General features: G+C 36.2%; 1 protein-coding gene across 40 annotated transcripts in view; it reads left to right on the top strand.

The window, feature by feature from the left end:
• Positions 1-23,289, top strand: part of EYA4 (EYA transcriptional coactivator and phosphatase 4) — a 147,998-nt gene that overhangs the window by 17,534 nt on the left and 107,175 nt on the right. For all 40 annotated transcript variants that reach the window (XR_014944844.1, XR_014944842.1, XR_014944840.1 and 37 more), the window contains one exon: positions 2,750-2,851. Coding sequence is in view for 30 of the 40 variants with exons in the window: in XM_085543618.1 (XP_085399744.1) it covers positions 2,819-2,851 (33 nt within the window). In the remaining 10 variants the exon portion in view is untranslated. Of the gene's footprint in view, positions 1-2,749; positions 2,852-23,289 lie in introns of those variants that run through there.

The raw sequence follows: 23,289 nt of genomic DNA, 5'->3' as shown, positions 1-23,289 counted from the left end.
TTCAAGAATCGTTTCTTCCGAGCTCAAGATCAATTTACTAACAGTAAGAAATCAGGCAAGGTGACAGAAGACCTGCACAGATGAGCAAGGAGCTCATGGAAAAACTTAACAGAAGAAGAAAGTTTATGGAATGTGAAATAGGGGTCTAGCCACTTGAGAGGAACATAGGAACACTGTCTGGGCATGCAGGGATGCAACAAGGAAGGCTAAGGCCCATGTGGAATTTAGTCTGGTAAGGATGCGCAAGGATGCAACAAGAAAGGCTAAGGCCCATGTGAAATTTAATCTTAATGGTAAGGGAAGTCAAGAACAACAAGACAGACATCTTTAAGTATATCAGTAGCAAAAGGAAGACTAGAAAAAATGTGGACCTGCTGCTGAATAAGGTAATGGCGAACAGAATTGAGAAGACAGAATTACTGAAAGCTTTCTTTGCTCCTATCTTTACTACTAAGAATGCCCCTCAGAAATCTCAGAACCTGGCGTTAAGAGAGTTGGTCTGGGGAAAGGAAGTCTCTTTTGGCCAAGGAGGATTTGGTTGGAAATCATCTAGGCAAACCTGATGTACTCAGATCCATGGACCTTGATGGGATGCAGCCATGAGTGCTGAGAGAGCTGGCAGAAATGATTGCCAAGCCACTCCCTATCATCCATGAGAGGTCATGGAGAACAGGAGGGGTGCCTGAGTACTGGAGGAAAGCCAATGACACTCCGGTTTTCAAAAAAGGACAAGAAGGGGAATCCTTGCAACTACGGGGCAATTAGCCTCGCCTCTATCCCTGGGAAAGCGATGGAACAGCTTATTCTGGATGTTGTCTCCAAGCAAGAAAAGGAGGTTATCGAGAGCAGTCAGCATGAATACACCAAGGGAAAAATCATGCCTGACCAACCTGGTAGTCTTCTATGATGTCATAAATGTCTGGGTAGATGAGGGTGGAGCAGTGAATGTTGTGTGCCTTGACTTCAGCAAGGTTTTTGACACTGTCTCTCATAGTCTGCTCATAGGTAAGATTTGAAAGTATGGGGTAGACAAGTAGATATGAGATTGATTGAGAACTGGCTGACTGACACAGAGTCTAGTGGGAGGCTTGTAGCTAGCGGTGTTCCCCAGGGATTGGCACTGGGTTTGGTCTTGTTCAACATCTTCATCAGTGACCTGGACAAAGGGATATAATGCAGTCTCAGCATATTTGTTATTGATAGAAAGCTGGGACTTTCTATCTGTGGCTGACACACCAGAAGGGTGTGCTACCATTCAGTAACACTAGGATGGACTGCAGAGCTGGGCAGAGAGGTACCTGATGAGGTTCAAAAAAGGCATGTTCAAAGTCCTTCAATTGGAGAAGAAAAACTGAGTGTACCAATACAGGTTGGAGCTGACCATCTGGAAAGGAGATCTGTGAAGAAGGACCTGAGTGCCCTGGTGGACAGCAGTTTGACCTCGCGTCAGCAGTGTGCCCTTGTTGACAAGAAGGCCGGTATTCTGGGGGCACATTAAAAGCAGTGTGGCCAGCAGGTCGAGGGAGGTGATGCTCCCCCTCTACTCTGCCCTGATGAGGCCACAACTGGAGTACTGTGTCCAGCTCTGGGTCCCCCAGTTCAAGAAAAAGAGGGAACCACTGGAGACAGTCTAGTAGAGAGCCCCAAATATGATTAGGGTACCCTGGAGGATCTCTCTTATGAAGAAAGGGTGAGAGATTTGGGACTATTTAGACTGGAGAAGACTGAAGGGGGATATTATCAGTGCTTCTAATAGGCAGGCGTCAAGTAGATGAGGCCAGGCCCTTTTCAGTGGTGACCAGTGGCAGAACAAAGGGCAATGGGCACAAACTGGAACATAGCAAGTTCCACACAAGTGTGAGGAAAAACTTTTGCAAGGGTGACAGAGCACTGGAACAGGCTAATCAAAGGGGTTGTGGAGTCTCCTCTAGACATACTCAAAACACACCTGAACATATACGTGTGTGACCTACTTTGGGGAACCTGCTTTAGGAAGGGGTTAGACTCTATGGTCTCTTCCAACATCTACAGTTCTGTGATTCTGTGGCTTTTTAATTAAGGTTACTGTAATCATTACTGCACAGAACTCTGAGTTTTCATGTTTAATATTTCAATATTTGAGAATAATGGTTCACTATATGAAAGAAGGCATAGACATTGTGGATAATTAGAATATTGTCTATAGTTTAGCACGTTGCAGGGAGCTGCTTGTTATAAACCACTTAGTGTGTTTTATTTAATCCTAAAGGAATCTAATGGACCTGAGAATAGAGACTTCATGCTGATTGCATAATAACCTTTTTCTTCCAGACACTTAATGACTAATCATTAAAAGTGTATTAATCGGTTTTGTTCTGTGTTCCATAATTGTCTGCCTAATATGTTTTCCCAAGGGTTATCTTTTGGCTTTGTTTTCTTTTTCTTTTGTTTTGTTTTTTTTGGTCCACTCAAACAGCTGGCTGTATTAAACAGCTTTGTTATTGGTTTGTTTTCATAGTTATTTTTTATTCTTGAAGGAGATAAAAAATTATTACTTTAGCATTGTTTCTTTTTTAGGTGGCTTCCCCAGACAGTACTGGAGGTGCTGAATTTTTTATATGAAATTGGACTTTATGGAAGTCAATAGGAACTTTGCTGCAGATTTTAGCAGTATCATAGTCTCAGTTAGAATGTTTGCTTATTGTAGATTTATTTAGGAGTGAGGGCTACAGACTAACATGTTAACGCTTTATTTCCTTTTTTAATTTAGATCACTGAGCTATAAATTGAAAGGAAGATAATTTCTGCTTGTGGTGAAAAAGAAAGGTGAACAACCTCCATGGAAGACTCTCAGGATCTAAGTGAACAGTCAGTAAGTACAAAAGCTGCTAAAGTTAATGGAAAAAAAGAATGAACTTTGTTCAGATTGTGTATGAAGGGGTTTTACTACAGATCTGAGAATTACAGTGAGGTCTAGGAAAAACTTCTGGGCTTCCATATTCAAACTTTTTCTGAGCATGAAATATATGGTTTTAATCTTACTTTTTACCACTGAAAGATAAAAGAATGTAGTAATATAGAACTTTGAAGAACTAGAATTTCTGGAAAGGTGACAGATATAATTGAGATATACCTGAAGAATAAAATGTGAGACTTGCATAGTGATATTTTTTAAACAGCTGTATCAAAATGTATACCCACTGTGGCCTGCCAGAATTTCTAAAGCAACTGTTATCAGAAACATGAACAAGAACTGTCAGGTGATAGGCTGTTACAGATGACATACCCAACTCTCTTGTGTTTCAGGAGGAGTGTGAGTATTGACAGAATCTCCCTGTACTGGGTCACAGGGAGGTACCCTTTGTTGTAGATGAAATATCTGGGAAAAATTTGGGTAGACATTACTTCTATTTCTTTTCTAATTTCTCCTCTCTTTTGAGGATGTGGTCTCCAGACTTCCTTAGCCACCAGACTTCCTTAGCTGCAGTTCTGAGGAGGCAGCGTGTTCTGATTGAATTTAAACTTGGCTAGGCCTGTCATCCCAAGTACTGGCTTTGTTTTTAACATCTTAATTTGCAGTGGTCACAATGCTGGCAGATTTGTGAGCTCTATGTTCCCCATGAGTCTCAGTTTGGGTTCAGTGAACTAAAAATCAATAAAGGGATTTCATATTTCTGTTTTTACATGCTGAAATAGGTTATCCATGTAATAAACTAGTTTTAATATCTTTTTATAGCAGAGACTTTTATATGTAACAGAAGTGCAAGGAACTGAGAAGAGCTCATGTGTTTTTAAAATGTTAGTAATTTTCTTTAATAAGGAGTACTTTGCTCCTGACTGGGTAGCTCCTATCTGAGACTTTATCTTGGACTGGAGTTTTATTGCTGATTTTAAATGGGACAGAACTGGAAAGTCTTAACAGTGTCTCAAGTCACTGAGGTGGCACTACTCAGGACAGCTGCATGTATTTATGTATTTAAACAGTTCCCAACCAAAACTTTAGAGCATGTAAAAGGTACGTGGCTTCATAATTTAATAAAGTTTTATAAAGGTCATAAAAGATTAAGCAGAAGTTCTCTCATGGTCTGCAAAACAATTACTCTCAGCAATATACATAGTACAGTTATTAAAAGGAAGTAGATGAGCCAGTTTAGCTTAGTGCAAAAATGTGTTTTCATCATAGTTGAAATATTTTTGAATTACTGGATGCCTGATAAATGCATAGTTTAATATCTATTTTATTATCTTATTATAATCTAATCTCTAGTTTTCCGTAGTTACTATAAAGCTTTAAGCTAATGTGAGAACAGTTTTGCAGATTAAAAATAGAGGTGATGTATACTCCATGTTGCATTATAAATATACAACACTGTTGGTGTCACAGAATGTCCCCATTAAAAGCAGTAGATTATTCTTTTCCATCTTTACTGAAAAGCAGCAGAACTTCAGCACGGTAGGTGGGACGAGTTCCCCTTCATCACCCTTTTCCTGCTAGGTGTGAGACCACACTGAGGCCTATCCCAGATGTTGCTATCTTGAGAAAAGCAATTGCCATGTGAAGCCTGCCTGCCTAGAGCAGATACTGAGCCTTGATTTCCCCACTTCATAGGTCTCTTTGCTACAAAGTTAGAGTTGAATTCTCACAGTCAAATTTTGAAAAATAAAATATTGTTCCTGGCTTAGTTCTTTTAAAAACCACAGGCGAGGTCTTGGGCTGGAGATTCCAGGTAAAAGGAGGTATTCTCTGACTCAGGCTTTAGTAGCTTAGTCTCCAGGAAGGTATCAGATATATGTCTTACACCCCTTCATCTTGTATTAACCTGATATTTTGTAGTGGTTACTCTGTTTTGTGCTGGTTAGATCTAGGCAGTTCTTGGTCATCATGAAGTATTTCTGGTTCTTGATGTGTTCAGGGCACACAGGTATTTAATTTTGGCTTCAGAATTTCTCTCTGGGAGCTGAGTACATAAGATTTAGATCATGGAAATTGTAGGCGCCTAAGGATCCAGCCCCTGCTGCAAGCGCATTAGATTGTGTGAATAAGCATGAATGCAAGACCTGTGTTCAAACTTGTGCTGGCATCTTGCCCTGAATATTCTAGTCTGTGGTTACTTGAAAGACTGCCTGTCTCTGCAACTGAGATAGTTTAGAAGGTGCTTGCTGTTGGATAATGTTTGATGGACAGGCAAGTTTTCTGAATAGAGAGATTCCTTTGTTGAATTAATTTCCCTCCTCAGTCTGTTAAGAGATTTTTGTCACTGGGAAAGGAGTGCAGATACGTTTACTTCAGATAGCTAAATAATAATATAAATGTTCAAGTTCTAATTTAAAGAAATTTTGCTAATTTCTGCAAGTAGATAGTCCCTCAAAAATATAATATGCTGTAATACAGCTTTTATTCTTGTGGTCTTTTCCGTAATCCTGAGATTGCTGTTGTTGCTTGCTCTGTCTTCTATTCTTTTACAAATAAACAAATACAAAACAATTGGTTCTGAGTCCTATACTAAAACTGTATCAATGAAACTCATATGATTGGAGTTAGGAGCAGTTCCACAGCATCCTTGTTAGCATTTGAGAAACAAATTCCTTGACTTTTGTCTCAGGGTTGTAACTGCGTGACCACATACTGCTTCTTTCAGCAGTCTAAGTGCACCCCTCTTCTCTAAGCCTTGACTGGAGTTGCATTTGATGGAAATGAACAGCTGCTGTGTTTTCTTAGCCATGTGCTTGATTAGATGTAATGTATACATAATTTATTGTATTCTTCCTATTTTTATTTCAGATCAGATCAGAGCAGGGAGTTTTGTACTTCATTTTTCCTGTCTTTATTTACAGCCTCATAGACAAATAGTCATATTTTGAACAGCAGGAACCTGATACATATCACAATCTCACACTGAAGAGGGGGGTGATCATCAGGTGCAGATCAGTTCTAGCTGGCCTCCTGCAACCAACAGAGAATGAGCTGGAGTGGGGCTCATCCTTCAGTGGTGGTGCACCTTTGAGGATGTTTTAACATGAGTTGCTCACAATTTTCTTTTTATTTCCAAATTCAGATGCATAGTATGATCATACAACCATGTGTAGGAGGGAAATCTGCCATTGGTTGATAGAAACGTTCAGTTTATGAGTATTCTGAAAGATAATAAAGAAAACAGTAAGACATAATTTCCAGTTAGAAGAAAATAATCAAATGGTCCATTTTTATAATGATGTGATGTTGGTCATCATGTGCAGGCTGCAACTTATCAAATAAAGGAATGCTTAAAGCTTCATGAATTTGTTTTATGGAGTCAGAAGAGTCTAAGGGAAGTGTTTTAATAACTGTAGTTACTACAGATTTTGTATGCAACCTATTAAAAATACAGAAGATATTACAAAACATTTCAGATCTTCTATATCTTCCAAATAAATATGCTGATTTTTACTAAATGCTAGCTAGAGATGCTTTTTCAAATTGCGAGTGTTAAAAACTCTTCTATTTAGTTTTGAAATAGGAGAGGAAGAAACTTACAGCTCTTATTTACAGAGAACCCAGGAAAGAAAAAAATATTATTATTGTTATTATTTAAGTAGAGAAATGATTGATAAAGTAGTAAATAAAGTTTAGCACCTAGATATTTACTTGTTGTGTATTGTTGCATCAAACAGTATTTTTGGAACTACAGAGGTTTTAAGCTGTTTATTTTTCTTGTAGTCATTATTCGCTGTTCAGTCTGCATTAGTAGAAAAAAAATAATTTGGCTGCTAACTGGCTAGTTTAGGGTTTCAAAGGGCCTTATTAGAAACTGATGTAATTTCATCTCCTGGCCTTTTTATATAACAGCGTGCATATTTATATTACTTCATTTTAACCTAGAATAAAACAATAGATTGCAGTTGTGTAGGGCAGGACACTAGCAGATGTGGAGCTAAAACTCAATGAATCCTTTCTCCTTTCTCATGAAATTTGGGTGACCATCAGCATTGTTCACTGGGTAAGCTACTTGGTTTTCATCAGATTATACAGATCATCATAGCTGTCACTTGCTCTGTTGTTTTTTGTTTTTTGGGTTTTTTTTTTTGTTTTTTTTTTTTTTTTGTCAGATGCGATCCCTGTTCAGATCAGTTTTCAGGTGTAGTTGGTGCTTTGTTGCTGAATCCCCACAGCCACAGCTTTCAGCTGTTGCAGCCCACTGGAGTGGGCATTCTTCTTGTGCAATGAATGCTGAAGCCTTGGCAGGCATGCTTTAAAAGGCAGCTATGTGTTACTTCAGAGGACGCTGTATGTCTTATCTCTGTAATATCACTGTTTGCAGGACTTGGCATATTACATGAAATTTATCTTATTGAATTACAGAATTGTAGAAATGTTGGTTGAAGGGAACCTCTGGAAGTTGTCTTGTCTAGCTTCCAGTAACAAATTGCTGAAAATATTTCATTGTATTTCAGTATAGCTATGAACTGTATTAAATTTCAGTCTGTGAGTGCCTCCTGAAGAAAGTGGATTTAAAGAGCAAAAATAGTTGATAATTTGCTTTTAATTGAAAACAAGCATTGACAAAAAATGCTGTAGCTAGAAGTCAGTTAAAGAAAATCAAGATGACTTTCCAAGGTATGTGTAGCAGAAATGCGAAGTCACAGCCTGAACCAGTGATTGAGCACCTGGTGGAAAGGCAGGGCCAACCCAGATGAGCTCAGGTGTATGCAATGCAACTGAGTGACCAGAAGGGGGTGGAGCCAGGATCCACCCCACCCTTTCCCAGAACTCATTTAAGGGTTGGCAGTGGAGGTGAGGGCATCTCTTGCTGGAGATCCCTGTATGCTTGCAGTCTTTCAAAGATAAGTAGCTCTTTTTTGTGTCTGCTCATTCTCATTTGCTGTAGCCAAAGACTCTGCCCCTCCACTGTTATTACTGTACTTTCTATCCCATTATAGCATTGCAGTAAGTTTTAAAGCATTTTTGAGTTGGTTAGGTATTTAATTGTCCGCTTTCCAGTGTGAAAGCTAGAACAGGGAGATGTCTTGCCTCAGCATAGATGATTTAAAATTATCACCCATTTTTAATTGAGATATGGTGTAATAGTAGGATTTAACTGTATTGTAAGAGGCAAGCATAGAAAATTGATAGAGCTGAATCTTTCATGTTCCAACGTGTTTGGCATAGGAATGCTACTGTTCTCTCTTTGTTGTCTGGCCTTTACACATGGCATAATAGTCCTTGTGACACTCAAATACTGGCAACTAAGTTTGTGATTGTGTATTTGTTTCATTTTCCCTTTTTGGTGAGAATTCAAACAAAAATGATTTTGTCACTTGGAATAACTGAGTTGACTCATGTTTTGAGCGAATTTCATGTAATTGGAGAAATACAGTTTGGCATCAATCTAAGACACAAATGTTCACCACTGACACACATGTAATAGAAATGTACATTTTTGTGAATTTGAAATACTATTTAAAAGCACTTTTCTTTAAAAGCTAAATAGTCAATGTTTTTCAAAAAAAATATCCGAGGTATGCAATCAAATGACATTCATTTCTTGTAACCTTGCAAGACAGGTTGAGAAGTAAGATTGACAGAAAAACAAGCATTCATTTCACTGGAACTGTCATGTCTCCTCTAGTTCTGCTCTTTGTCTTCTGGAAGATGTTACAAAATCAGTATCAGAGGTTTTAATGAAAAGGCTGTTTATAACAACAAGGGGAAGGAATAAAGTATATTCTGTTATTACATACCATCCTTTGAATACTGGCAGAGACTGACACAGCTGCTATATAGTTTGCTATGGCTGATGTTCATAGCTCAGGTGAAGCCCTAGGTTGGCATTTTAGGGATAAAACTACTTGGGAAAATGGCTGCTTCCATCAGCTACGTGAACTTTTCTCAAGATACACATAGAACTCAAGGGTGCCTAGAGTGTTTAATTCTGTATTAGTGGTGATATCAGAGTTCTTCTGATGTAAGGATGACAGAGACACCGTCTACTATATCGTAACATCATACCACTAGGAAAAAAAAAAAACTCGTACTAAACTTCCTTTTGGAGCCTGAAAACTGGGTGACATCTGACTTCAGGAAGAGCTCTTTCACTGTAGAATATGTTTGTATATATACATGTGTATGTAGTACTTGGAACCGTTCCATATTTATATATCAGCCACTACCAATCTATGTAAATATGCTTTTCCTTATTAAGTCATCCCCATCTGACAGACGTATTTCCAGCTTTGCAGCCAGATAGTGGATGTAAGATATGGTACTTTTTCAAACATTTTAAATGCCAAATTTATACACATTGTACTTTTAACCAATTTTTAATATAGTATTTTAATTCCAGAATTAGTTATAAAACTTGCAATGTTCATTTCAGTCCTATATAGTAATGCAAACTAAGAATGTAGTTTCATTAGTACAGTGTTTGTGCACTGATTTTTGATGCTGTCTGTGTGATGTTACCATGTTCAGAAGCACTATTTACTTGAATAAAAAGGGGTGAGTTTTGTTTCTCCATAGAAACTAACTGACGATATACCCGTGAGTTGGCCTCTTTGTTTTTGTGTAACATTTATTTTGTAAGGCGTAAATGCTACTGAATTTCATATCTATAAAGGACTAGGCCTACATCTTTACATGGAAAGTATGGATTACTCTGAATACGTATTTGGTTTAGTCTTTTTTGTTGGGTGGAAAAAAAAAAAAGCAGTGCACTGAAGAATGTATGGGACTTAAGGATATGCTTAAACCCTTTGAAATGGATAGAATTCTCATGTGCTTTAAGCAAGGCACGTGCTTAAATACATTCTGGGAAAAAGCTGGAAATACAGTATTAAATGGAGCAATTTCAGAAATATTAGCAAATATTTTTTTTCTTTTGGGGGGGTGGGGGGTCTATGGTTAATATTTGTTCAGTATCATATAGCAATTGTGGTTTCTTTCTTCCTTCTGTAGCAACTTTTCTCTGAAATCTACCTCAGCATCTGAGTGGTTGACTTGCAAGTCAACTCTTATTAAAAACTGAAGCATGACAAGGAGAAATGTTGAATTTTTTTAATTTATTTATTTCTTTATTTTTAAATAATGAGGCTTCACCACCAAGTGAAGAATCTAATTTCATAAATGTATGTTATAAAATACACATATAAAATGCACAACCCTTTAATCACAGTCACAGTCTTGTCTTCTTTCTATTTGTTTAGCAAATTAAAGGAGGAGAAGAGTTGAGATGTTATGGCTACAGTGAATGAAAATTGTTTTGCCAAGCTGAGGCAGAATTTCTTGAAGATCCCATAGAGGAAACATTGCAAAATACGTGTTAGTTATTCTGTTATTTTATTAATACAATTATTTGTCTTCAGATCAGTCCATTCCCAGTGTTCTGCAAAAATAGATGGCTCATGAGAAAATTGTTATATTGAGGTGTTTTGCAGTGTGCGGGCACTGGGGCTTCGTCAGCAATTGGGCTTTAGTCAGAGGTCCATAGAAACCTAATTCACCATCTCAGTCTATGTGTATGTGTTAAGGATGGGACTGAGAAATGCTCTGAGAATATCTCTACTTTTTAGCCTTAGTTTGTCTAGTTTAAGAACCTTACTTCTGGAATTGCAGTCTGTTTTACAAAATAAAATAAAAATAAAAAATAAAAAATTATCTGGGAAAGCCTGGATGCAACCTAGAGTAAATACTTGTGTTTTAGTAAAGTTAATAGTTTTGCCCATTTTCCAGGTGTGTTGCCTGTAACCCCGCCAAAAAAAGATGTATTTTCCACATGTGCCTTTGGATAAACCAGGGTCTCAAGTGCAGTACATCATGTTATTTTTTTGATGCTTTTGTGCTTTTGCAGTCTTCAGCAGATGATAAAGTTATGTTTGGGAAGTAGGACAAAACGTTTCTTTCTCTGCGTAAGAATGATATAAATTCTGATCTATCAATTCTGAACAACCTGCTGGTTAGATGTACTTTATAGCATGAGTTGTCATTGGTATGCACTGGAAAAAATCGATGAGTTTTGCCATTGGAGTGAACAATATGTTCTGTACTTAATAGAGATAGTTGTCTGTTTTATCCTTTGGTACTAGCAAGTATTAATTGCATTCATTTAAACAACTTACAAAACAAAACTTACTCCATTTACCTGTAACAGTTTGGGGTTATCTAATAACTTAATTCTGCCAAGGGCAGTGCTATATTCTTTGCTGTCTGGATTTACCTAACATGATGGGTGTTAAAAAGGAGGGATGCCAGCTGGGTGCAGAAGGGCTGGAGCAGGGCTCATTTAAAATCAGCATTTACAAAAAGCCATCTGGCATGTCTTAAGAGCCAGAGCTGACCTACTAGCTGTCTCTCTCCAGTTTCCAGCAGCCCCAGGGGCTGCCCTTCAGGCCTTTAATGAATACAGGATGCAGTGTCTAACTGGGAACAATGCACTATTCTGAAACAACTGAAATTTTCAGCCAAGTATTTTTCACTTGTTGCTAGCACTGTTTCAGAGAAAGTTAGAAGAAAATATTGACCTTCACACTCCAGTTCAATCAAGAGTGTATTTTTAAAATCACTATCCATAATGAGTACACCATAGAATTCAGGAAAAGGGGGAGGAGGGAAAGAAAGAAGAAACTACACAGCTGATTAAACCCCATTGGAAACATCTCCTTTGTTACTGGATGGGAATGGCAATTTCATTTTTCTGAGTCATAAACTTGTCTTTAGCAAGTTGACTTTTATTTTCCAGTTAGGCCATTCCTTGGGTAGTGAAAGGAAGAAAAGATAGTAATGTTTATTTGTCTTTGTGGGTAGTATTTAAGGCCACTGTTCAAATGAAGAGACTCATTTTGTGAGTTTTGTCTGTGCATGGATTTGGCCTTCCTTTCCATGTCTATGCAGTGCTTTGAGCTCTGAAACTTTGAGCTAAAATGGACAATCTCAAGTTTCTTTATTTTACTGAAATAGCGCAACAGTTTTGAATTAGTGTGCCTTTTTTTTTTTTTTTTTTTAAATCATCTTTGTAAGCAAGTCTTTAGTTGCAAGGGTACCCATGAGTTTTCCTGAAGAGGGGTATTTGAGTGGCTACACCAGAAATGATGTCAGAATGACACTGACTGGCAGTTTTAGGTGGAGTTTTTTTGGTCACATTTCATGAGGTATGGAAAGTGCTTCTAACCCTACTTTTGTATTATAAATATTCTGTATACCATTCTGTTAAGATGTAATTTTATTTCTTCTTGAATTCAGGTACAGACCGTGGCTGAATTACATAGTTGCGTGCTATTTTTACCTGTAATACTCCTACTGTCTATAGCATTTAACTCAATTCTTATGAAATACTTGCATTTTCATTGAGAAATTTCTCAGTGGAAAGTTTAAATAGGATTGTGTAGATTATGGATGATTTTCTTGCTAAATTGTGTAGTGTTGGAAGCGAGTAAAAGACAGAAAAGTGCATTCATGGGGGAAAAAAATGTAACCAAATCTGGAAACAGCAACTCTGAGGGTACTCTGATCAAGTATATAAAGCAATGTAGAAATGTGTAATGCAGTGTTGACAGCCTGTTGTGGTGAATAGCACAGTCAAAAATTCAGTCAGCTCCTTTGCTGTTGCCTTTGCTAAGTAAATGTTTATTTTTCATATTTTGTACTCTTTAGCACTGCTGTTATAGCAAAACATCAAAGTGCTGTGACTGATCACTACTTGAAAACTGGACATTGACTAAAGGAGGCTAAAGTTCTTAGAGAAGCAGAGTGATGGTATTAGATGTGGAATAGGACAGCGGCTTACCTACCTGGAATGTAACAGTGTGGAGTAACTTTTCCAAGACAGCAAACCCTAAGCACTGGGCCAGTACTGGCTTCTAAGTATTGTGGGTCACACTTCTGAGCTCGACTACAGTGAGCCTGCACTTTGCTGTATTTGTTAACTCCTATGTTTTGAGCTAGCCAGCTCTGTTACCAATATTATTTCATCCTTTACTACTCTGACAAAAACAAACAGCAATAAAAAAACAGTGGAACCAGTTCCTGCTGTTCTACTGCTGCTTAGTGGCAGTCTCTGTCATTCTTTTGCAATGCAAGTGTGAAGTATTTTTGCACAGGATCCTTTTTCTACCTAAAAGCCGTACCCCATCCTGTGGAAAAATAATTGGTACTACGCATTCTTTGAAAGATCCATTTTCTTGCCTATTGCACTTTTGTGCTGATGCAAGTACAAAGCATGGTTTCTCTATTTATAGAGAAAACAAACAAAAAACTCTCTCCCAGACAATCAGATCACTATAAGAATCTAGAAGCTGATTAGGAGCACAGACATTCTAGATTGTGCAGGGAATATCTCCAGCTGCTTTATTTATAATGTTGATCTATCTTTGTTATTTTTAAAGAATCTTTCTCTCAGGAGACTGTAAGTAGTTTCTCTTGAATTTTAGTGTTGGGAAATTACATTTAGCAGATGCCACAGTACAAAGCATGCAGTGCAGATTTGTGTGTAAATCTGTCTGCGAGAGTAAGGTTTTCATGATGGTGATGAAGATCTGCGCAGGAATCTTTATTTCTGTTATGACTACTTGTCATGTGGCTTGTGCACTTGGCTACATAAAGAGGTTGCTGTTACATAAAACTAAATCCAGCTTTCTGTCTTTTTTCTTTTTTAACCATTTATTGGTATTCTGTAAGCTCAGTGCAGGTAGGAAAAAAGACTAAGCCATCTTCTTATCTGTAAATGTCATCCAGTAAGTTTGATTGTGTGACTTTTCTACTTTCCTGAAATAAAATGTCTCCTTTTAAATTAACGTAACACAATGACTTAATTACCTAAGGTCAAACTCAGCTATGTTTGTGAGGCTGACATCCATAAGCTCCACTGGAGCTTGGCAACATTCCCAGGACTTCCCATTTGACATCATGTCGTACATACTGTGAGGTTATAATGCACTGTAATTCGTAAACCTAATGATGTCAGATTGAAGTGGGTAAATGGAGAAAAGATTCATCTTAGACATAAAGAGAAACTGTGGCTGCCTTCCAAATGGAAAGAAAATGACAGAATAAATCATTCTTTCATTTCTGGAGCTGACAAGATTATTCTACATGAGTAGAAAGGGAACACTAAAAGTGTAATGAAGTACAATAGAAGTATTGCACAGTGTGTATTATTTGGCAGTGAAAAGATACGTAATGGGGAAGATGCTGTGCGGGTTTCAACTACCCATCACCTTTCTTAATCTTGTGCTTTCTCAACTGCCTGATTAAAGCTGTTACACATTATTTTAGTGACAGTATGTACTGGAATACAAGAGATACTGCTGTACTTATTCTGCCTAGTACTCAACAAGTGGCTGAAAAAGACATCCCTTTAAAGTGCAGAGAAATGTAAATTGCTGTGGTACATTGGCACTATGGCATATATTCTAGCCAACATTTTTTCTATCTGCTTGAGAAAAGTACAATAAAATCATATATGTAGAAGAAAAATATTAATTGCTTTAACAATGTGTTTAGGCTAGTGGCAATGTAGTGTTTAAATGGTATTTGGTTTTGTTGTAGTCTTTTTTTCACTCAGTGCTAGCCTACTCTTTGAAATATATTTAAGTAAATACTTTAGGAGATGACAGATTTTTTTCCAAAATCTAGCTTTTGATGAATAGCAGTCTAAGATTCATTAGTAGTCTCCTTGTATGCCTGCACATCCTGGATCCTGTCTCCAATCAGTACATTTCGAGAAACATCCAGCATCTGTGTCACTGAGAAGAGATTCATGGTATAATTCCAGTAGATCACGACATCTATTTTCTGCCCTAGTAAAGTATCAATTAATTGAATTTTGACATCATTTAGATACCCTAAAAACCAAGATTTTATCCATCTGTACACTCCTCTCTTTTTATAATTATTCAGTAGATTACTCACTTTCACATATACTACGTCCAAAACAAATGTTTTTAGTAAGCAGAAAATGTGTATTATGTGGGAAGTCTAACTCCGTTATTATGTCAGCAGTGGTTGTCTACTTGTGACCACAGAGACTGTTATTATGTATAGAATTGACTGTATCTTATGAAAAATTTTACAATGCCTGGAATGTCATAGTACACTTTAAATCATTAAAATTCAAAATTTTAAATTCTCTTGCTATTTCTTATATATGCAGTTTGAAATTGTGTGGTTTGAGAATACAGTGCTATAAAAGATACTATGAGCTTCTGTTGCCAGTTAAAGTGTGCCTTTATTTGTATGACACTAGTCTCGTTTGAGTAGTTGTAGTCATCTTAAAACAGTATTACTGTATATACTGAACAGCAGACTAAGAGTCTAAGACCAACTCTTTTTGGCTTAAGAGTTATTGCTTCCCAGGGACTTTAGTAATTTGCAAACTCTCTTTAAAGAGAAGAAATCATATATTAAAATTAGGACCTCCACAGTTTTACAATAGATCCTGCCTTTTCTTGGAGTGGCCTGCTCCATTTACAAGTAACATAATATTTTTTTTTTCTTGTATGTTGGGAAGAGCTGGATTTGAACACTGAAAACTTACCCATATCATGTGAGGGGAAAAGCATCTTCAAACTTGATATTAGTGTAAATGTCTTAATGTATTAGATTTCAATAGAAATAATTTGAAGACTTTTTTAAATGAATAGCTTCAAACTCATTGGAAAAAAACAAACAAACTGCTGTTTAAATATTGAAATGTATTTATCTTTTAAATATTGAGTTTTGGTAAAATGTTAAAAATTCACTTTTTTAGTAGAAAATTCTATGAATTAAAACAAACAAACAAAAAAAAGCCCACAGTGGTATCACAGACAAGTTTTACATATCCTAAACCATATGTGGGAATAATAGATGGGAGCACTTTGTGTTCCAGTGTTTTGTAGCTTGTACTGGAAATGCTTGTCATTTGAACTAAGTTGGGCTGAGAATGGGAGGAAAATTAGCAAGTTTTTGATAGTCATTTTGATTGTAATGATGCGTGTGTGTGCCCAGCATGTATTTGTATATTCCGGGTGTATTGACTGTGAAGAGAAATTGTTAGAAAGAATTAGTTAAAAAGAATTGTGGATAAAAATGGAAATCCTACTCAGCTTATTCTGTAGAGTATTTGTAATTAATATAGCCATGAGAAACACTGGTTTAGAAGGCTAGAATAAGGGAACAATCCATGATTCAGCATATGGTAACAATACATTAGTCAGTATGCAAAATCTAGAGTCCTCTACTACTTCTGTTCTACTTCTTTGTCATATTGCTGTCTCTTGGTAGGGAATCTCTGTCACTTCCTGAGGTGCATCTGCTGTCCTGATGTCCTACGTTCATGTCGTATACACTTTTCCATTACCAGCAGCTTCTTAGTTTAAGAATCTAGCGTATTTCAAGACAATTCTTTGAGACTGTGTGATACTGTGATTTAACAGCATCTCGTTAGCCTATGCTGACTTTCGGATCTATCTAACAGAAGTGCATTTACTAACTGTAATTGAAAATTCCAGTTATCTGTGTTTTATCCAATTAGCTGATTTCAAAATATAATGTTGAGTGACTTTCTGGTCTGTTATATCCAAAATTTAGCGTGTGCACTTACTAGTATTGCAACATCAAGAATAATTGCTGAAGAATTCAACTGCAGCTTTATATTCCATATTTCTATATTAAAACCATGGCTGCTTTGCACTGAAGGAGATTCCAAATCTAGTCTTTAAGTCTTTGATCCAAGTTCTTATGTTCGGCAGAGTATTTTTAAACTTTGTGGTTCTCAACGTAATGGTTTGGATGGTTTTCCTATAATACACTTTCATTCAGCTTAATATTATTTTTAAGTGATCGAAAATCAGCATGAACTAGATGAAAAAAAAAGTAACCTTTTCTAGGAAAACAGTTATTTGAAAGTAAATAAGGGGTCTGGTATTTCCATACATATGCATAATTACCGTTCTTAGACTTGGATTTCTCCAGTGCAAACCGCAGGGTTTTCCTGATGGTTGCTAATCACATGCAGAAATGACAGCTTATCAAAACTGCATTTTTCAGTCCTTGCCAGTGGCTCTTAATATGTCTGGACCACATGTGCCCTCAGTTAGCTTTCTGCTTTGCTTAAAGCAGCAGCTGAGTAACCTTACTTGCTGGTGGCCATCATCTTTTCAGCTAAGGATTTGTCATACAGGGAGTTGCAATGAATGGAAGCAAAAACGCAGATAGAAAGTTTCTGCTCTGCAGTGCTGCTAATGAAAGAAAAATAATGACATTCTTTGAAGTTGCCTTTTCTGAGAGTGATTTATATGAACAGTTTTTTTTCTTTTCTTGCTCCCTGTTTTTTCCAACTGGCTAGGTATGCATTGGTAGCTCCAAACCACTGTAATAAGCAATTCTTTGGCCACCTGCAATTTATCACCATTGTATCAGTATGCCCAAAGCTACCAATTTACTGCAAAATTAAATAATTCAAGTAAAAAAATAAATTGTGCAGCAATTTGTTTGCAGTGGACCTACCTTCAGAGATACTTAATGGGTCTCGAGATATATGGGTCTTCATTTGATGATGTTTAGCTTTAAGTAGTGCATCATTGTATCTTAAAAATACAAAAGCACATAAATGAAAGCTTATGTTATGGGGCTAAATTCTCAGTTACTCATGCACTGCACGTCTGTTATACCCATTTCCTATGGTACCATGGATCTGATTCAGAAAAGTACATAAGCATGTGCTTAATTAACTGCTTTCCTGAATAGGTATGCTTTTCTGAATTGAGGCCCATAAGAGTAACTGGCATGTGGGCTGTAATGTCCCACTTGGGACATTCTGGAGGTGGATATTAGAAGACAAACTATTTTTTTCCTGCTTTTTCTGCTTTCTGGAAATCTCCTGCTTGAGGTGATTTTAGTTTTTGATAAGGAGCATTTACCTGTAAGCTGAATCAGGTTTTATATTTATGATATTCATAAATTATATCCCTTTGTTTTGAATTAATGCAAGTTGAAACATGGTAGAAAGTATATCTGCATTTGATATTATAAAGCTAGATGTCATTGTAACTGTTAAAGAATTAAAGACAGCCTTCTTCTCAATCTGGAAATCACTCTTTGGTTTTGATATTTAGTGGGATTTTGTTTTTATTTTTACAACAAAGTTAATTTAGTTATTTCTAAGATCATGTGATCAACTGCCTGAAATGTGTTCTTTGGAAAAGACCCAGATTCCTGTTCTCTTTTTTTGAAGTGTTACAGCTGCAGTAAATTTGATTTCACCCTTGATAATTTCTATAATGCATAGTAGTAATGTAGTGCTTATTGCTGATTTAGTGTTGTTGCCTTTCTTCTAAGGTTTAAAAAATGTCACAAATCGCAGCATCACAGATTTTATTATATTTACTAAACATAAATAGTTGTATATACGTAAAGTTCAAACACCTTCCAACATTTGTTTGATGTATGGTTTTGGGAGGTTATTCAAATAACAAACTTTGTAATTTGCACAGTATTTGTCACTTGCAAGTGTTCTGGTAGATTCCATTGTTTCCTTTGTAATATCTCTTGAGAATTTAATAGAAGACGTGCACAGGAATTAAGAAACGTTGTCACTACATTGATGAAGCTCAGAATATCCTTTATACATGGCAGTGTAATAAGATCTTACAAAACGCACATATCAAAAGGGATCTTTGGATGAGTTGCCCTTTACATTAAATACATTAAGCTTCAGTTAAAGTCCTATAACTACTTTTATATATATATATATATATATATATATTCTTTGATCTTTTCTGTTTTTTTCCTGTCACAGTTGTGTTGTTTCTTCTTTCTGTTGCACAGTTTGTAGCCATCTTAACTACTGTGCTGCATGGACAGAAACGTCTTAATGTTGCAGGTTTGCTTTTTCTTTTTTAATTCTGAAGAATGCTTAATATTTCATAAAAACCTTGCAAAAGATATTTTCTTAGGAGAGAAAATTAGCCTGGGAGCACAAGAGGTTTCAAAGGAGAGTGACCAGAGAAACGCTCACAAAAATCCCCTCTGCTTTGTGTGATAATTTGAGATGTTTTCTGTGAAGAAATGAAGTGCTGATTGAACATTACCACCTCACTGCTTAGTATCATTAACAAACATTTTTTTGGCAGCTAAGATGGAGTATATGATGGAGAATATTTTCCTTCACCTTAGTCAGCAACTATTAATGTATGGATTTGGATGCTACATACCAGCCTGGTAGATGAAAGGTTGTTCAAAGGCTGACATAATCACTGATCAATTTGCTTTTCCTTTACCCAAAGCACCATTGTGCTGCCTGCTCACTGACGGTTTCTTTACATATTTATATTTATCTGCTGCGAATTGCCACCATTTGTTAAGTCTTGCCTTGTACCACAGGGCTTTGGATTCCTCCATTTTTACAATATTACTAATTAGGAAGGTGATTATGAAACATAATGAATCAGGAACAATAATGATCCTCTGCTGGGGAGAAATTTATAAAAAGATTTGGAAGTCTGCTGCTTCTAATTCACTAATTTTTTACTTCCCTATTCTACAAGTAAGAAGGCAAAAGGCCTTATTTTGAAAAAAATACACCAAAACTGTTAAAGGCATATTTCCTCAGCTGCCCATTCAACCCTAACAGTTCTGTGAAACCAGAACTAACTTTCCTTTCCTTCATTTGCTGCAAAGGAAGATCCTTCTTCTGTTGTTCGGAGCACATTTTGAATAATTTAATAAGCACGAGTGATTAAGACATTAAGAATTAAAGTAGCTTTAGAATTAGACAGTGGTAATGGAGAAGAATTGTCTAAGTTCTCCTATCAGAAAAAAAAAAAAAAGGGAAAAAAAAAATGGGAAAAAGCTTTCATTTACTTCCTGTAAAAAAAATAATAATAATAAATCATTTTTAAGAATCTGACTGGAAAGCACATTTTTAGGAAAAAAAGGATTCCCAAAGAAATACAAAACCCATAGAATGTATGGAAAATTTTATTTGATAAGTTCATCTTCAGATCGTGTGTATTTTAATAAATACATTTTATTTTATTCATCATGGATTTTAATAAGAGTTTTTGAAACAAATATTCATCTTTATCTTTGAAATTTTTGGATTGTCATTGTTCATAATTAAAGAAATCTTTAGATCTTTTGTGTAAATTCGCTAAATAAGTAAAAGACTGTTGATGAAAATGTGTTTTTATTGTTCAGTGAATGGAAAAAGAAATGTTATTTTAAGGGAAAACATTTACATCCATAATGTTGTATTATTGTTTTAATTATATCCAATGAGTTCTGAGCTATGTTCTGTCTGTAAGAAAAAACAAAAACTAGTAGATATCTAGGAACTTCTTTGCCTGCTGATAAATTGCATTAAATTGTTTTGGTGAAAATCCACGAGGATACGATTTAACTTCTTTAATGTGTTGATAAACTTCAAGAAAGTAATTCAAAGCTAGATCACTAGGAAGCTATTTGTTTTGTGTGGCATTTCCTTAAACGTATACAGTTTGGAATAAAGTTAGTTCTAGGAGACCAGTTATGACTAATTATAATAAACAGCTGGAATTAGATCATCTTTGAGGTCCCTTCCAACTCAAGGCATTCTGTTATTCTCAAGCTCCAACCAAATAAATAGACAAATGTTTGAGAGCACAGAGCAAAATTACAGACACAAATGCTTTTTGCTCTTCCCCTTCTACCTCTGGCCTTTCTAGTTTACAAGTGGAAAACCATTGTATATCTTATTTCTGTAATAGTGCTGGCTGACGTCACTGGTGAGCATTGCTCGCTTGCCCCAATGGGACAAGGGCAGGGAATGAGTAATGAACAAAAGTATTCCGATAAAGTAATGGGAAGTAGCAAGTATCAGCCAATGCTGCAAATTGCTGACTGGTCCAAGGAACCACTTAGTTGTGACATTTCAGCAATGGCATCTAATCAGTTACATGTGGCATCTCTTCCTTTTTTTCATTTTTTTTTTCTTTTTTTTTTTTTTCTGTCATTAACATTAGGTGTTTGGGTTTTTTTTTGTTTGTTTGTTTTGTTTGTTTGTTTTGTCAGCTGTACTGGTTTCTTTGTAGAAGTGAGGGCTTTCCATCAGAAAAATACAAGTATCAATAGAAACAAGGGTGAAGGAGGTATGTATGGGAGAAAGTAAATTCAGCCTTTGTCAACTTTAGTGACTAGAGCATAATTTCTGATTCACCATTACATCAATGAACTAATTTTATATTCTGTAGGGAAATGTTCCTTTATAAAATAACTGGGCATGCCTGCAACTATGCCATGGTACAAAGTGGGAATACACAAATGGTGTTCTTGCTGATAAATAGGCTGGAAGCATGATGCTGAGTCCTGCGTGTTAAGATAAGTGAAAAGCATAATCTTTAAGCACCAGATATAAAGTGAAGGAAACCCCGGAAAATACTGTTACATTCTTTCTGTAAAATTACTTAAAATTATCCATAAGATGCTGATACCAGATGTATGGGAACTTGGTAATAACAGGCTGAACCTCTGATTAATCAGCTGAGGCAAGTGTTGGGTCAGCTGTGGGAGTACAGGTGAAAGAAATTTAGCTGTGCTTCCGGAAGGGGTGGAGCTTGACTCCACCTCCTCTAGTCCTCATTTAAGGGCTGACCATCAGTATGGCAGTATCTCTTGGAGATTGCTCCTTGCTGGAGACTGCCTCAGTGGTTTCTAGCAGATGGAAACTTCAGTACAGGTGAGTTTTTTCTGTAAATAGCCTTTTGGATATTTACTACCATCTTTTCATTATTGTCACTGTTCACCAGCAGAACAGTTAAGGTGTTCTTCCTTATTCAACACTGCAAATTTTTAGGAGGAATACACTTGTGGAGTTCCAGAAAATAAGACAATATCTGAGTTTTTGTCAGTCATTGTAGGTAGTTTTTCAATAGAGATAAATCAAAAGATGTTTCCTTACAAATATCACTGCTATTCTGAGGATAAATTTTAATTGGAGAGGTGTGTTTTTCAGAGTTTTCCGTAATAGAAGTAAGGTAACATATTACTTCTCACTTTATTTGAGGCCTGCAATTTTATTGGAAATCACAGCTCGAGGTAGAAAAGCGATGAAAGAACATAGCTTCTACAGGATATTCAGACTTTGTGTTGTATCATGCCATGGTGCATTTTTACCCAAATAGCCCTCGTCCCTCTTTAAAGGATATAAATTAGTTTGCTCTCTGACTGTAAATCTTCAGATAATCCACACAGATGTGGAAGCAGAGCAAAGCAGTTGTTAAAGGAGATGTCTTTTTGTTGTTCCCTTCCCACCTTCTCTCTACTCTGGTGGAAAGAATCTGTCAGATGTTTGTTATACACACAAGTCTTCTTGTGTGTATAACCAGCGCTGTGAATTTAACGATTCCATAGCTTATATGCAAGCAAATAGACTATCTTCCCTTACACTGTTTATGGCCCATATCTAAATGATAGCTGTTGTAAACTCATTGTAGAATATCCTCATTTGATTATGAACCATTAAAGGACTTAAATAATATAAATGAAACTGCTGCTTCAGAATAATAAAAGTAATGTTTTAGGTAAAGAAGTAACAATTTGTGAAAACTTACAGTGGAACTTTAGAAATGACAAAAAAAGGACAGATAATATTTTGTATTGGTATGTGTTTTTGTGTTTTGGTTTTTTTTTGGTTTATTTTGAGATTAGTTATACTGTTTTAAAGGACTGATGTTAATTTTGCAGATGCTAAAGAGGGTTAGAATAGATACACATGAAAACCTGGATCTATCTGTATATACATATCTATAAATATATTAATGTGTATATATACATATATACAATCTCCTAAATTGCACAATAATGTTGCTTGCTTTTTTTTCCAGGAGGAGTTATGTATTTTTTTCAGTTGTTGGAGTGTAAAAATGCAGAGTCACTGATGTTTGCAAAAATACTAGGGATGCACAATTTCATGATCCTTATAGAAGTGGCTGTCAACTTTTCGTCCTAAGTATTTTCTGGTATTGATTATTTCATGTGCAGCTTTCCACTCCCAGGAATACAATGCATGTCTAAAATGAGGACTTTCTGAAGTTTGGCAGTTAAGTTGTTGTTTTTTTTTTTCCTAAAACATGGACTTTGCAGGAAATATATCTTAAAGCATAAATCAGCAGAAAATAGAGTTAAAGTGAGAAATGAAAGGATGCAGGGGCAAAGTATGCCTTATATTTAATGGAGTAGTAAATAGCAGTAGTAGCAAATACCTGTATTATGAAGGCTGCTCCAAAGTAATGCCCCACTTTTGGCGTGACCTATGTATAAACCCAGTTGCCACATAACAGGGAACTGAATACAAAGATAAAAACTGAATTCTTAAATCAAATCAT

Source organism: Coturnix japonica, chromosome 3 (genome assembly GCF_054131305.1).
Source record: "Coturnix japonica strain WE chromosome 3, WE-NBRP24, whole genome shotgun sequence".
In the NCBI taxonomy this organism is placed as follows: Eukaryota; Metazoa; Chordata; class Aves; order Galliformes; family Phasianidae; genus Coturnix; species Coturnix japonica.
The sequence above is the reverse complement of the archived record's forward strand: the minus strand, read 5'-3'. Positions and strand labels throughout refer to the sequence as shown.